General features: G+C 48.8%; 8 protein-coding genes across 8 annotated transcripts; 4 read left to right on the top strand and 4 right to left on the bottom strand.

The window, feature by feature from the left end:
- Positions 1 to 66: 66 nt before the first annotated feature.
- Positions 67 to 810, bottom strand: EURHEDRAFT_31936 (uncharacterized protein). The gene is made up of 2 exons (XM_040778330.1): positions 250 to 810; positions 67 to 170 (listed from the first exon to the last, which is right to left on the bottom strand). The coding sequence occupies exon 1, from the start codon at positions 689 to 691 to the stop codon at positions 293 to 295; it is 399 nt and encodes a 132-aa protein (XP_040643543.1). The 5' UTR covers positions 692 to 810; the 3' UTR covers positions 67 to 170; positions 250 to 292.
- On the top strand, positions 476 to 2,840 carry hcsA (homocitrate synthase). Its single transcript, XM_040780682.1, has 5 exons — positions 476 to 882; positions 953 to 1,188; positions 1,257 to 1,337; positions 1,396 to 1,463; positions 1,518 to 2,840. Exons 1-5 carry the CDS (start codon positions 789 to 791, stop codon positions 2,470 to 2,472), a joined length of 1,434 nt encoding a protein of 477 aa, XP_040643542.1. The 5' UTR covers positions 476 to 788; the 3' UTR covers positions 2,473 to 2,840.
- Positions 2,841 to 3,073: 233 nt separating this feature from the next.
- Positions 3,074 to 4,940, bottom strand: EURHEDRAFT_512008 (pantothenate transporter; the record flags this gene model as incomplete). The annotated part of the gene is made up of 9 exons (XM_040786022.1): positions 3,074 to 3,325; positions 3,348 to 3,428; positions 3,482 to 3,721; positions 3,783 to 4,140; positions 4,196 to 4,346; positions 4,430 to 4,495; positions 4,552 to 4,656; positions 4,709 to 4,733; positions 4,788 to 4,940. The coding sequence occupies 9 exons, from the start codon at positions 4,938 to 4,940 to the stop codon at positions 3,074 to 3,076; spliced, it is 1,431 nt and encodes a 476-aa protein (XP_040643541.1).
- Positions 4,941 to 5,511: 571 nt separating this feature from the next.
- On the top strand, positions 5,512 to 7,028 carry EURHEDRAFT_373757 (uncharacterized protein; the record flags this gene model as incomplete). The annotated part of the gene is made up of 3 exons (XM_040778568.1): positions 5,512 to 5,518; positions 5,670 to 6,320; positions 6,373 to 7,028. The coding sequence occupies 3 exons, from the start codon at positions 5,512 to 5,514 to the stop codon at positions 7,026 to 7,028; spliced, it is 1,314 nt and encodes a 437-aa protein (XP_040643540.1).
- Positions 7,029 to 7,254: 226 nt separating this feature from the next.
- On the top strand, positions 7,255 to 9,469 carry EURHEDRAFT_407852 (sphinganine-1-phosphate aldolase DPL1). The gene is made up of 4 exons (XM_040780681.1): positions 7,255 to 7,446; positions 7,524 to 8,001; positions 8,065 to 8,198; positions 8,254 to 9,469. The coding sequence occupies exons 1-4, from the start codon at positions 7,358 to 7,360 to the stop codon at positions 9,263 to 9,265; spliced, it is 1,713 nt and encodes a 570-aa protein (XP_040643539.1). The 5' UTR covers positions 7,255 to 7,357; the 3' UTR covers positions 9,266 to 9,469.
- A 60-nt stretch (positions 9,470 to 9,529) lies between these two features.
- Positions 9,530 to 10,329, bottom strand: EURHEDRAFT_407851 (mitochondrial 54S ribosomal protein uL30m). The gene has a single exon (XM_040780680.1). The coding sequence runs from the start codon at positions 9,983 to 9,985 to the stop codon at positions 9,701 to 9,703; it is 285 nt and encodes a 94-aa protein (XP_040643538.1). The 5' UTR covers positions 9,986 to 10,329; the 3' UTR covers positions 9,530 to 9,700.
- Positions 10,330 to 10,810: 481 nt separating this feature from the next.
- EURHEDRAFT_512004 (SNARE-binding exocyst subunit SEC6) lies at positions 10,811 to 13,090 on the top strand (the record flags this gene model as incomplete). The annotated part of the gene is made up of 1 exon (XM_040786021.1): positions 10,811 to 13,090. The coding sequence occupies one exon, from the start codon at positions 10,811 to 10,813 to the stop codon at positions 13,088 to 13,090; it is 2,280 nt and encodes a 759-aa protein (XP_040643537.1).
- A 36-nt stretch (positions 13,091 to 13,126) lies between these two features.
- On the bottom strand, positions 13,127 to 15,065 carry EURHEDRAFT_407848 (uncharacterized protein). Its single transcript, XM_040780679.1, has one exon. The coding sequence runs from the start codon at positions 14,858 to 14,860 to the stop codon at positions 13,259 to 13,261; it is 1,602 nt and encodes a 533-aa protein (XP_040643536.1). The 5' UTR covers positions 14,861 to 15,065; the 3' UTR covers positions 13,127 to 13,258.
- Between the last annotated feature and the right edge of the window lie 16 nt (positions 15,066 to 15,081).

The raw sequence follows: 15,081 nt of genomic DNA, 5'->3' as shown, positions 1-15,081 counted from the left end.
TGATCGATTACCAATGTTTTGAAGGCGAGACTCGGGTTCAGCTACAGAATAACTTGAGACTATGTTCCAAAACAGCAAAAGTGCTGCGTTCGTCCCGCGGTGGACGTTTTTGGTCTATAAGCAACTCCGAGGCCGATGTCGGTCATCTTTTTCGGTTGTTCGAATGAGGGCTGGCCATCATTAGTATACACGATCTGTGATATGCCAATGAACGCCATGGTCTACATAGTAGTACGGGGCACTCCATACTGCTACATTAGGACGGTATTTCATAAAGAAAGAGGATAGAAGATCAACGATGTGGGGGTTGAGGGCATTTTAAGTGGCAATACATTTTCAGATGAAGATCACGTGCGTCACATGGCACGATAGAATCGCACTGTTCGGAAATAATGAGCAAGTATAGTAGCAATAGAGGAATCAAGTACTTTGTAATGGTAGGAATTAAGCCCAAGAATATAACTAATAGCCTTACAATAGAAAGCAATGACTCACTAAGCTGAAGCGCAGGATTGTCAACTCCCCACACGGCGCTGAAATTTTCGCATTTGCCGCACTCAGACCGCCCGCCTTTTTTAAACTCGACCCTCTTTTTCTTCTCGTCCGGCCGATGACTCTTCTTCGTTCCTAGCGAATTGCGATTACCATTTCTATTATTTAAACTATTTCGAAGTCGTCGATTGTGATTCATTTCTTCGAACTTTTCTACTTTTGTTTCTTTTCTTTACCCTGAACGTTGATATCTCCCATATATACTTCCCCTCTCCACTACACTTTTCTTCCACACAATGTGTCCCGGTGCAGACCAAGAGCCCAATGGGCATGCCAATGGGCATGCCAATGGTGCCGGTACCGCTGGTGTCAACCAGAGTGTCAACGGTGGTATGCATGCATTCCCGTTCTTGGGGGGTGTGATCTTCGAGCTAACCGATGTGTCGAAAAAAAAAATCAGATGCCTCCTCGCACCCCGGCTTCACTGGCGTCGAAACTCGCCAAAACCCTCACCCCTCCAGCTCTCGTAACCCTTACGGCCACAATGCCGCTGTTACCGACTTCCTGAGCAACGTGTCGCGGTTCCAGATCATTGAGAGCACCCTCCGTGAGGGTGAGCAGTTCGCCAACGCCTTCTTTGATACCGAGAAGAAGATTCAGATCGCCAAGGCTCTCGATGACTTCGGTGTTGACTACGTGAGTCTCCTGCGAGATATGCGACGCGAGTGGTTTGCGATGGATTGAGCTAACCTGTTACTCTGTAGATCGAGCTTACTAGCCCTTGTGCTTCGGAACAGTCGAGACTTGACTGTGAGGCTATTTGCAATCTCGGTTTGAAGGCCAAGGTATGCCCTTATAGTCTGGCACTGGATATTGTTCGAGACGTATCTAATGATATTACAGGTTCTCACCCACATCCGTTGCCACATGGACGATGCTAGAATCGCTGTTGAGACGGGTGTTGACGGAGTGTAAGTGCTGTTACATTCATCTGTTTAGGAGTGCTGGGAACTAACAATTTCCAGTGACGTCGTTATTGGTACTTCGTCTTACCTCCGTGAGCACTCTCACGGCAAGGACATGACCTACATCAAGAACGCTGCCATCGAAGTCATCGAGTTCGTCAAGTCCAAGGGCATTGAGATTCGTTTCTCCTCTGAGGACTCGTTCCGTTCGGATCTCGTTGACCTCCTTTCCATCTACTCTGCTGTTGACAAGGTCGGTGTCAACCGTGTTGGTATTGCTGACACTGTTGGTTGCGCCTCTCCCCGCCAGGTCTACGAGCTTGTCCGTGTCCTGAGAGGTGTTGTCAGCTGTGACATTGAAACTCACTTCCACAACGACACTGGATGCGCTATCGCCAACGCCTACTGTGCCCTCGAGGCCGGTGCCACTCACATTGACACCTCGGTCCTCGGTATTGGTGAGCGTAACGGTATCACCCCTCTCGGTGGTCTGATGGCCCGTATGATGGTTGCCGACCGCGACTACGTCAAGAGCAAGTACAAGCTCGAGAAGCTCAAGGACATTGAGGACCTCGTTGCCGAGGCCGTTGAGGTCAACATTCCTTTCAACAACTACATCACCGGTTTCTGTGCTTTCACCCACAAGGCTGGTATCCATGCCAAGGCCATCCTGAACAACCCCAGCACCTACGAAATCATCAACCCTGCCGACTTTGGCATGTCCCGCTATGTTCACTTCGCTTCTCGCCTGACTGGCTGGAACGCCATCAAGTCGCGTGCCCAGCAGCTCAACATCGAGATGACCGACAACCAGTACAAGGAGTGCACTTTCAAGATCAAGGCCCTTGCTGACATCCGGCCCATCGCTGTCGATGATGCCGACAGCATCATCCGCGCTTACTACCGCAACATCAAGTCGGGAGAGAACAACCCCCTTCTAGACCTGACTGCCGAGGAGCAGGTTCAGCTTGCCGCCAAGGAGAAGGAGTTGGCCGAGCAGGGCAACACCTCATAAAGTGGTAAAGTCGACACCATTTTCTATATTGCATATCTTTCATTTATCATGTTCCATATACGTCTGTTTTCATTTTTTCTTGCTTTTTTATTGGTCATGTATTGCGCTCCCAGCGACTCTCCGTCTAGGGAGAGATGTGAATTTTGATGATTTGATGCTTTATGTGTTCTGGGTATATTCCATTGTGTATTTAACGGGGATGGGGAGTTCTAAAAGTCTTCGAGATGGTCATAAAAGAATGAGACAAGGGAATTTTATAACGGAAAATGACGCGAGAGACTGGTGTTCAGAGGGCTTATCTATCCTGTATATAGCAGGTTTTGAGTGGCTATATTAGCATTTAAATTTCATGCTTTATCACGCTCGTCTTGGTTCACACACGTAGAATTCTGGGGCCTGGACCAATAACTTAAGGTAGTTTCACCGAACGGGGATAATTCTCACTAAAACCAAGCCTCTATACGATGAAGGTAAGGGCAAAAAAAAAAAAAAAATTGCCTGCCACGAGATGTCACAAATCCATCGGAGTTAGGGTGCCAATACAGGCCCCCCAGAAATCCAGGATTGCCCAAATAACATATTACATACCCATAATCACTGCCTAGTAACTATACCTAAAAAGCGGATCCTGAATATCGGTTATATCCTCACCATCCCGATACTCCCTACCGGCATATGAATGTCTACCCTCATCCCGTCGTCGATTCTCCTTCCAACACAGAAACCAGTATAAACCCATCACAGCGACGAGAAGATACCAAGTCACAATGGCAGTGATAACGCCTTCAAAGTGTCGGGGAGCTGTGTTTGAATTTCTAAAGTTGTGGTGCAGCGATGCAGCCAACGCAGTAGCCTATGAAATAGAGTGTGTTGACAGTGGCGCGCTTGGTGTTGCCTTTTATGTTGGAGGCGCTGAGACTGAGAAGGATAGCCATTACGTCGGATATGCAGGATGCCTGACGTTTTGAGAAATGGGTTTTCTATTATTGAGAGAAGGGGGGTTACTCACCAACCAAGGAGATACGATGAGTCCCCAGCCAGCCGTTAGTGGGAGCTTTAGTAATAAGATATTCCCGATTAGGGGAGGGATGGCCAGAGACATAACCACTAAGCACCTGCTATTGGGGAGTAGAATGCAGCCGAAGATGCCGATCCAGATGGCCACAATCTGCACTGCTCCAGAGGGTGAGGTAAATAGCATAGTTTGGAACTTGTCGTAGTCCAAGTTCTTGATGATCAAGGAAGCGAACTAGATGTCCATGGTTAGATATTCTCTGTAAACAACAGGGTATGAACAAGTGAGTGCCAACCGTAAGCACCGGCGATTGCATGGTCACCAGAATTCCAAACGCGAATATCAGCCAAGCTCTCATGTCCATGATAGATTCTTTGACTTGTGCAATTGAGAAATCAGTCTGGTCACCACCGTCCCGGTCCAGGGCCATTCTTGCCACGATGACCTCTCGTTCTTTCTGTGTCAAGAACCATGCAGTTCCTGGGTTAGATGGGACAACGAAGTGGAAAAGAACCTCGAATCCAGCCGTCAACGCGCCGCAGATGAGAAATAATACCCGCCATGGAGCTAAATGGGAAGATAACGTTTTGCCGATACCGTACATGAGGAGACTACTGAGGATCTGGGCGAGCCCATTCATTATGACCCATATACTGCTGCAGTTAGTATATAGCACTGGCACATAGAGTGAAGTTAATGTTAGCTCACCCTACCCGAGAAGCATGCTCCTTCTTCCTATACCACATGCTAGTCAGTGTAACGAATGCCGGGGAGACGGCGCCTTCACTGAGACCTAGTAGGAATCGCACAGCTGCGAATCCTGCGAAGTTGTGGGGGGCTGCGAGGCACATGCATATACCTCACCATATGACACTGTGTACATGTTGACTTGGTTTAGTTAGATGTTTAGGTGAGTGGGCATTGTGTCTTACATTGTGGCACCAACTAGTCTGGCTAACGGCAATCGGCTCATCAGATAGATGAATGGATACTCGGAGACCAATTGTCCTAGAATGTATTAGTGTGGTGGATTGGGGGTTACCCTCAGGGCAACGCAACTATACCTAGGTAGAACAAGGATGAGCACCAGGAGTATTCCAATTCTTGGAGGGAGAGGTGTTCGATTAGACCAAAAACAGAGGCATAATTTAGACTCTGCTTATCCAAGTCTGCTACAATCAGATGGGTCATCTGTCTATGTTTTGTTGAAGGATCGCTCACATTGGAAGAAGAATACTAGGCACATCTATATCAAACAGTCAGTTAATGACCTCCGACAGAAGGGCCCTATATCGCTTACCATCGGCAGGACAAACCAGTCAATCTTCTTTACCACTCCCCGTTCTTCATCAAGGGAGAATGGTAAATGAACACTGCCACCTTCAATATTCGCATTTGCAGTTTCATTCCCGTGCCTGAGACAAACCTCCTTCTCTTTTTGCAAACCTGCCATTATTAAATATCCCAGGCGCTAATATGCCGATGAGAAGCTATGGACACATACGTAGAGCTGAGCGAGAGATCTATGTGTAAATACACTTCAGTCCTTGCGGAGAAATACTACGCATGGTCTCGCTCCCTAGTTCCCTGATCCGGCAGAAGATCCGGTCTCGACCGGGGTTAAGGCCTTGGAGTTATGATAGATGACCTGTTGTCTGAGATAACTTTTGATAAGACTGTCTCGATGGTATCAGGTTGTTCCTAGTTGATGAGTAGATAACCGGGGCCTATATACATGTGTTACAGTGTCGCAACTGACCCAGACTGTACCGTTTACTGCACATCGTGATCTCATTCTCCACTGAATAAGCTATTCATCCATAGTTTTGTTCTGTTCGGTCTATACGTAATCCATTCTGCTGAAGCGTCGGAAATCGGATGCATTGAATTGGTGACTATGTATATTATAACTACTTATTCTGATAATGCCTATCTACTTAATATCTCATCTTCTTGATCTAGCATTTAAGCATGATCAAGATATAGTGTATAGATACGTCGCCACCCGAGCTCGGGCCGGGCCCATGAGGGGTTGGAGTTTTGGAGTATAGATACCGAGGAAAGAACCAACTACCAGTGCTGAAAGAGGGGCTTGGATAAGGTGACAATTAGCCCAATTGAGCAGGGGTGGGGTGTGTTTACTCGGGGCTTTTTTCTGATAATTGAAACCAATCGTCCTCAGCCACCTACAAGTCAACTGTTCTGATCATCACGAGCAACAGCACGAAGCCTTGGACCTCGCAGGGGCCACACCCGGATATCACTTTTATCAATGCGAATGTTGTCGATGCTGAAGCGAGTAAGGTTATCCCCCATTGCAACGTTCGGGTCAAAGATGGCCTAATCGGAAATATCACCACTGGGGATTCATCGACCATTAATCCAGAGTCAAAGGTCGTCGATCTGCAAAACAAGTACATCTGCCCTGGTATAATAGACTGCCATGTACACCTTACAGTGACCCCTGGAAATGCTGCGCTCAAGGACCTGTATGCAGCAAGCCCAAACGCCATCGCTTATCGTACTGCACATGTTGCACGAGAAATGCTCTTGCGCGGCTTCACCACTGCACGCGATACTGGAGGTGCTGACGCCGCTCTCCGTGAAGCTATCGCGGAGGGACTCATCCCGGGCCCTCGTCTCTTCATCGCGGGAAAGGCGCTCTCACAGACCGGGGGGCACGGCGATTTCCGTGCCAGTTACCAGGACAGTGAGCACAAATGCTGCGGTGGACATTCCCCATCCTTGGCTCGAGTATGTGATGGAGTTCCCGAATGTTTAAATGCTGTTCGCGATGAACTGCGCCAGGGAGCCGATTTCATCAAGATCATGTGTGGCGGGGGTTGCTACACCGACAGATGGCCTTGATATGCTGCAGTTCACAGCGGAGGAGATTCGAGCGATTACCACGACAGCAGCGTATTCCAAGACATATGTCATGGCGCATGCTTATACGGTTGAATCCATCCGACACGCTGTTGACAACGGGGTTCGTGGGATTGAGCACGGAAACTTAATTGACTGCGAGACGGCTGAGTACTGCAAAGAAAGAGGAGTCACTTTCACTCCAACATTGGTGACCTATAATGCCATGACACAGCCTGCTTTTTCTCACTTCCTCGATGAATTCAGCCAAAAAAAGAACCAAGTAGTTCTTAAGGGTGGTCTTGGTGCGTTGGAGATCCTCCGTGATGCTGGTGTGACCATGTGTTATGGGTCAGATTTGCTGGCTGGCTTGCATGTTATGCAGAATGGGGAGTTCTCCATCCGGGCACAGGTGTTAAGTGCTGGGGAGGTTCTAAAATCGGCCACCGTCAACGCAGCCAAGTACATCGGGATGGAGGGCAAGTTGGGTTCCGTCAAGACGGGGAGCATCGCAGACTTGCTGGTCCTCGATGCTAACCCGCTGGAGGATATTGTTATCCTAGATCGTATACACGATAGTATGGTTGGGCTTCTGAAAGATGGAAGAGTAGTTACCTACAAGTTGGATGGATTGTCGGTTGATCGCATATACGATCCTTGTGGGGTTCAAGCATGAATATTACACTTCAGATGCAGCTAGAAAATACCTGTTCATAGTACACATCTACTGGCCTACGTGGTTGAGCATGATCTAGTTACGTAGTTAGTTATTGATAGAAGTGTACCTCAATAATGTGGCATAACAGTTTATTACTCGATTCGGCGATTGCAACCGAGGCAGGCGCATCCCTCAAGTGTAAGTCGATCTCCTGTGAACTTCCTCCTCTCCTCTTCCTCCTCCCCCATCACTCGCTTTTTTCTAAGAATCGACCCTACTCTAATTCTCGCATTTCTACTCTATTGTTCCTCTATTGCTAGTACACTGCGATCCGTTAATACTTCGTGATGGCTTCGTCGGTTTTCCCGGTGGGCTTGCAGAATAGACTGCTGGGCTTCACTAGGATTGCCAACGTGCAGCTGTTGAACCTGGATCTGTATGTGACTCAGTTTCCGTCTACCGCTAGGAAACAAAAATTTTTGTGGAATTCACTAATTATTAGCCTGTATGCAGTATCCGGAACATAATCTTCATCCTTTTCGTTTTCCGATATGCCCGCAAGACTTTCTACTCGGTACGCGGTTACGGCGTCTTTGGCAGCATCCGCAACGTCTACGCCGCAGTCCGTCTCTTCTGTTACTCGATTTTCCTCCGCTCTCCCGGTGTCAAAGGTCAGGTCGATAAGCAGGTCACCACTGCTATCGAAGGTCTGGAAAAGAAACTCGTTGCGAGCGGCCCCGACGTCACACGGTACCTAGCTTTGCCCAAGGAAGGATGGCCAGCCGAGCAGGTTCGTGCGGAACTCGACAAACTCGCAAATTTGGAACATACACGCTGGGAAGATGGCCGTGTTAGTGGTGCCGTGTATCATGGTGGTGATGACCTGTTGAAGCTTCAGGCCGATGCCTTTGGTCAGTTTGGTGTCGCGAACCCGATTCATCCTGATGTGTTCCCTGGTGTTCGTAAGATGGAGGCAGAGGTTGTTTCTATGGTATGTGCATTGTTTGTTCAATGGTTAGGGAAAGTGGAAGTGACTGATATTTTGCTCCTTTAGGTCTTGGCTCTGTTCAATGCTCCTTCCGATGGTGCCGGCGTCACCACCAGTGGCGGTACGGAATCCATTATCATGGCTTGCTTGGCAGCTCGCCAAAAGGGATACACCGAACGGGGTATCAGAGAGCCTGAGATGTGAGTTCTAGTTCTTAATATGAGTAAACCAGAAAGGGTTACTGACAACCACTAGGATTATCCCTGATACTGCCCACGCTGCGTTTATCAAGGCTTCTCATTATTTTGGAATTAAACTCCACCGTGTTCCCTGCCCAGCTCCCGACTACAAAATTGAAATTGCTGCTGTTCGCCGGCTGATCAACCCGAACACTGTCTTGCTCGTTGGTTCTGCTCCTAACTTTCCTCATGGCATTGTCGATGATATTCCTGCATTGTCTCGCCTCGCTACCTCGTACGAAATCCCGCTCCATGTGGACTGTTGCCTGGGCTCCTTTGTCATTGCGTTCCTGAAGAAGGCTGGCTTTCCTTCGCCTTACGAAGAAGAAGGGGGTTTTGACTTCCGTCAACCCGGTGTTACCAGCATCAGTGTGGATACCCACAAATACGGATTTGCACCAAAAGGAAACTCTGTACTATTGTACAAGAACCGCACCTATCGCAGCCACCAGTACTTCATCTACCCTGATTGGTCCGGTGGTGTCTATGCTTCTCCCTCCGTGGCGGGATCCCGACCCGGTGCTCTCATTGCGGGTTGCTGGGCTAGCTTGGTGAACGTTGGCGAATCCGGATACATCAAGAGCTGCCTCGACATTGTCGGAGCCGCAAAGAAATTTGAAACGACTATCAAGGAGCACCCAGTCCTGTCCCAAAACATTGAGGTTGTTGGTGATCCCATGGTTAGCGTCGTCGCCTTCCAAAGCAAGAACGGGGGCGTTGATATCTATGACGTTGCGGATGACTTGTCCTCCAAGGGATGGCATCTCAATGCTCTCCAGACGCCTGCGGCAATCCATGTGGCCTTCACTGTTCCCACGGCGTCTGCTGTTGACCAACTCATCACCGACGTGGTTGAGGTTGTCGAGAAAGAACTGGAGAAGGCTGAGGAACGGAAGAGACAAGGGAAGTCCTATGTCATTGAACGTGGAGACACTGCTGCCCTGTACGGAGTGGCTGGCAGTATGCCAGACAAGAGCATTGTCAACCGTCTTGCTGAGGGCTTCCTCGACACGTTGTACAAGGTCTAAATGTGGTGGCATCTTGTCGAAAGAAACTGTATTTTTATTGTTTAATTCTTGTGTATAAGAATTTGTTCATAATGGACCGAAGCTTCCTGCAAGAGGGTCCAGACTGAACACATACTCGCGGGCGTTAATGGCATGGATGCGGGCACTGCTTTAGTATATAGTATTACGTCTGCCAAAATTCATTTGACATTTTATGACATAAAAGCGTATTAACTTGAACCGTCTTCCCTACTAATAAAATATGCGCAAATGCAATATGTATAATACAGTGCCTGGTAAGAAATTCGTCGACAATGCGCGTGATGAAAATGTCCATGCCATTGTTCGAGTCTGAAGACAAACTCCAGCGTATCAGGTATCACAAACAATCAAAAATAGCAACACTCAAGAAGAGAAAGAAAGAAAGAAAGCAAAACCTTGTTGCCTCCTAGTTCTTTACTCTCTCGTCTGCTCCACAAACTCTGCATTTCCCTTCTTCTCAACATAATAACCCGGGTCCGGCTTCCGCTGCAGATGCACTTCCTGCTTCGTTAACCGCCTGTCGACCTCCTGCACCTCAACGAGCTCCTTGACCTTCATGACCTGACCTGCGACAGACTGCGAGACAGGGTGGAAGACGGTTGCCATGCGCTTTTTGAGGCCGAGGGCTTTGAGGACGTCTGTTGTTCGGCGGGGCATACCGATTGCGGAGCGTAGGAGGGTTATGCGGAAGAAGGTCATTTTGGTTTATTTGGTTTGGTTTATTGAGGTGGGATTGGTATAGAGTGGTGGTGGCTTGAAGTGGGTTGCGGGAGGTGGATTTTTAGAATTGGATTTTGGGCTCGGTCCGGGAGGGATAATGCGAGATCGAGGGCCTATGCAGTAGAGGTATAGCAACAGGTTTTCCCTTTCGTGAGTTCTCTTGAATTCGGGGGTTCGTTATTCGATGGAAGCGCAAATGCAGGAGAATTCGAGGATTCGAGGATTCGGATGGATTCAATATCTGTTCTCTGGACTGTAAAGAACCGTAATTCAATATTCACAAGAGGATTTAAATGTCGTAATTCCCTCGCCCGTCCAATGGTCACAGCTCTTTATATTGCCGGAGTACGGAGGATCTGTATGTGTATACCAACCTATCTCCAGCGGGAAAATTGTCAGTCGGTCAGGCAGGCGGAGAGTCACGTGGGCTCCATTCTGCCGGCGTCTTTGCGGCGGGAGGGACGCTCGACGTTGCAGGAATGAAATATGCAACTGACGAGGGAGCTCCTCGATTTCCTCTAAAGGTATTTTACTTGTCGTGTTGCGCTTCTTTCTGTGTGAATGAATACCGCTGGGGTTTAAAGTGGTGTATGTTCATAATGGTATTGGGGTTACTACTATCACCTGGTGCATACTGACGTTTCGTTTCAAGGTTAGAGAGCTTATAGTCGATCACCGGTGCCAATTGGCATTGTTTATATTGATTAACTGTGACACTTACCGGGATATATGACTGCCGCCCGTTCGTGCTCACCAAATTGATAACCATACCCAACGCGATCCCTCCCTATAACACCCGCCAAAATGGCGCAAGAAGCCGGGTCCGATGGAACGCTGGCCATGCCCCGGCTTGAGGATATCCTACGGCACCCAGAAGATCTCGACAAAATCCCAGGCCTAAAAGCAGAGTATTCGCGTAAGAAAGCCGCCGTCGACGCACACCTCCGTGAGGGTCTCCGCGACCAACTAGAAACGGTACAACGCAGCATCAACGCCCTAACAGAGGGCCAGCGACAGGTCGTGAAAACAAAAGATGAACTACAAGGGATAGATAAGTTGTGCGCGGAGTCGCAGACGAGCGTTGAGGATTTCTCGCAGATCGACAGGCTGGCTAAGATGCAGAGGCATTTCGAGGCAACGCTGATGATTAAAAAGGGGTTGGAGAGTTTCAGCGCGGATCTTGCTGAAATTGAGAATCTGCTTACGGAGGATGATGATAACCTGGAGGATCAGCCGAATATGTTACGGGCGCATATGCTGATTTCGCGACTGAGGGATTTTCGTGATGAGGCGATGGACCAGATTCGCAAGGCGGGGGATGGTAGTAATGAGGAGACCCTAATTGATTACTTTCAAGGGCTGGATTCGGTTATTGAGTGGTTTGACGATCATTTGGGAACTGCGTGCATGAATTTGATTCCGCTCGTGCAGTCGGATAACAACAGTATGGTGGTTCGACTGGCAGTAGTTGTCGCAAACGAAGAGAAAAACGATGAGACGGTGCGTGCGTTGCAAGAGGCACAGAAGGATCATAAAGATTTGGCAAACCGATTCAAGTCCATGAATATCGGCCCCAAGACGGTTCGCGGCTATAAGGAGAAGTTCACCAAGGCGATCGAATTCTACGCGCAAAATCAATTTGAATCGACTAAGGAGGGCTTCCTTGATGATCCTGATAGTATGGAAAAGAGTTTCCGGTGGTACTTCAATGATCTTTTTACCGTCAAGCAGGGAATGCAACAGCTTATGCCCAAGAAGTGGAAGATCTATCAGACTTACACCAATATCTATCATCGGATGATGCACGATTTCCTGGTCGGTTTGATTGATGATCCAGAGTTACCAGCGGACAACCTGCTCGCGATCATTCATTGGTCTGAAAAGTATTATAAGAAGATGAAGAAGTTAGGCTGGGCACAGACAGAACTACAACCCAATATTCTTGATGATCGTGAGCCTGAACTTATTCGACAATGGCAGAACGTCATCATCAAAGCTGTCGGGGAATGGATGGACCGGATCCAAACGGCAGACACGAAGGGACTTGTCGAGCGGATTCCAGACTCTTTGGACACAAATATGGAAGGATACTTCCGGACCCGGACCCTCCCAGACATGTGGCGTATGCTTAATGAGCAGATCATGGCCGCCGGTGCTTCCTCGCGGACAGATCTCGTTGAGGGTATCATCGATGCCATGTTCCAAGTCCTCAAGGGCCGCCAGTCAGCCTGGCAGACGCTCATCGACGAGGAATGTGCTAAGTATAAGGCTCCAGGGGGCGACCTGCTAGACGGTATACAGTTATTGCAGGACTGGCTTGTCGCCGTAGCCAACGACCAAATCGCCTGTATCGATGACAACGATGAAACAGGCCAACTGGGATACCTGACTCGATTCAAGAACGACTTCGAGCCCTACGTGGATCCGAAATATATGGCGTCACGTGCCATGGTAGAACTTGACGCCCTGCGCGACGGCTACGTGGATTTGAGCACGCACTGCCTCAACCAATTTGTGCAAGTGGTCTTCTCCGTCGACCTCCGCGGCACCATCCCCGAATTCTTCACGCAGAAATGGTACGGTGACTTCGCCATGAAGCGCATCACTTCCACCTTCGATGATTACATGGCAGACTACGCACCCGTTCTGCACCCCTCTCTAACCGACATTCTCGTCGAGGAGTTATCCGACGAACTCCTCGTCCGCTACCTTTCCTCCGTGCGCAACAAGAGCGTCAAGTTCCGACCATCACAAGACCCCTACACGGACAAGTTCAAGGATGACGTTCTTACCGTGTTTGCCTTCTTCCAGAAATACCCGGATTCATTTGCTGCTACCATCAAGATGAAGTGGAGGCTTGTTGACTGGCTTGTGCGGTTGCTGGAGTCAGAGAAGGGACCCGCGCTTGTGGCTGTTTACGAGAACTTCAAGACGGAGTACTGGGATTTGCAGCTTACCTGGGTTGAAGCTGTGCTGAGGACTAGGGATGACTTTGAGAGGAGCATGGTTAGTGCTACGAAGGCGAAGGCTGCGGAGTTGTCTGTGGAGGTGGGCATTGAGACGTTGATGAGTCGGGTGAGATGAGGTTGCTTCCCTTGGTATTATGTGAGGGCTATTCCATCAGCGAGGCGTTTGGGACTTTCTTTTCATTCTATTTCTCACGTTCTAGCATTTAGATGTTTGTATATAGCTCTATATACCTCGTTAGTTATCCAATTTACCAATATGGTATACATGCATCCCTTGAGACAGTTAATTTGTGACTCTCACACCACCATCCGAGCTCCCATCACTAATATTACCATCAATCATGACCTCTGAGCCGACCATAACCTCAGTAGCTGGCTGAACGCTAGGATCCCAACTAAGACTCCTCTCCGCAACAACCTTGTATTCCTCTCCCAGACGGGCATTCAACCCGCCCTCATCAGGATTGAGTTTCTTTGCGCCCATCTCGCAAATGCACACGGACTCCAAGGGGAAGTCCTTGGCCCAGACGAATGGATATTTGACTTCGTCATCTGATCTTAACCCATCAGATTTAGAAGACGATCTCTTCCGCTTCTTTTGTTCCGGGTCATCTTCGAGTTCTTCTGCGTTGCTAGTACCCCGCAAGTTGTTTATGTCTTCTGCAGGTAAGGCTTCATTGCCATATGGTGTATTACCTGAAACCGTCACCGCTGCAGACCGTGGCGTCGTCCTATAACTATCGAGATAGTAATTCCGATATTGGTCAAGAATACCTCTGGCATCGAGTGTAAACCGGCTATTCTTCTTGCCCTTGGGGCCACCCTTGCCCTTGAAATCATCTTTGTGTTGCCGACCTTTAATGTATATCGTGTTCACGACAGTGGCGTGTAAAAGGAGTGGTCTGGACTTGAGCTCGGGATTCTGGGGGGTGTGGATTGGTTTGATAAGGGGATTGGGGGGTTGGGATTGGGGCACAGCTGATTGTTCTTCTGCGAGGGTGACGGGCAATTCCTCAAGGAGAGATGATGACGTAGTGTCATTGATACACAATGGTTTATCTGTTGCGGTGGTAGAGTCGTTCCCATTGCCGACCTTGCCTTCTTCACTTTTATCCCCCCCGTTGTGCCGAAAGGCTCCCTCTGTTACTTTTCTCTCAAGGGTTTGTTCTGCCTGACGCTGAGAGGGCTTTTTGTATTCGCCCTGCAAGAACCCAGCTTCGAGGAACTTATCTCGCAGCATCTCGCAAAAAGGGTACAACCGGGACGTAGGATCCACCGGTGCAGCATGCAGAACTGTAGCAGAACGTGCTCGTGGAAGAGCATTCAATGACTCGAGGGAGATATTGAATGGTCGAGGCATGGTCTGCGAGGCCATAGTAGTAGGACCAGTAGCCTCCTGCGCAGTATCAAACTCGCCATCATCACAAGATTCAGGAAGAGATGGAGGCAATAGCTGTTCTGTCCTCCCCTTTCTTGATCTGATCCTTTCTGCCTTCGCCCCCGCTTCGTGCATCATCGCGACTAGGTCTAGTGACTGGAAGAACTTCAGGGCTTCTTCGAACCGTTCTTTCGAAGGAAGGCTCATGACGCCCAGGGTAAGGTGGAGTGTTCCCACGGGTCGCAATGCACTATTTGGAATGAGCGGTCTTCCTTGGTCGATGCTGGCTTGTTGGGAACCATATTGGCCTTGTTTTTGCTGCGCCGGTGATGCGGGAATAGCTGCTCTGAACGTCGCAAGAGACGATTCGAGCTGCGGGAGAGAGATGGAGTTGACGAGCGGTAGACAAAGGAAATGGGTGAGTTGAGATTTCTTTTCTTTGTGTTGAAGAGGCCGGAAGTTTTCTCGAGGTTTGTTGTTTGTCTTCGGCTTTTCTTGCTCGGACATGGTGTGGAATGCTTGGTGGTGATGGTAATGACGATGATGAAACCGGCCGTTGTAATGTGAGGATTGCAATAAGAGAACAGGCCTCTTAGGCCTGAGGAATTTCAGCATTAATCAATCGTGTATGAGCAGGGAAAATATCTTTGAACGAATAATAACAAATGTAAATAAAATTAAGAGTTAGTCTGGAGCAAAGAAAGAAGCGATGATGTTACTTGAGCAAT

This window comes from Aspergillus ruber (genome assembly GCF_000600275.1).
Source record: "Aspergillus ruber CBS 135680 unplaced genomic scaffold scaffold00001, whole genome shotgun sequence".
NCBI classification, from domain to species: Eukaryota; Fungi; Ascomycota; class Eurotiomycetes; order Eurotiales; family Aspergillaceae; genus Aspergillus; species Aspergillus ruber.
The sequence above is the reverse complement of the archived record's forward strand: the minus strand, read 5'-3'. Positions and strand labels throughout refer to the sequence as shown.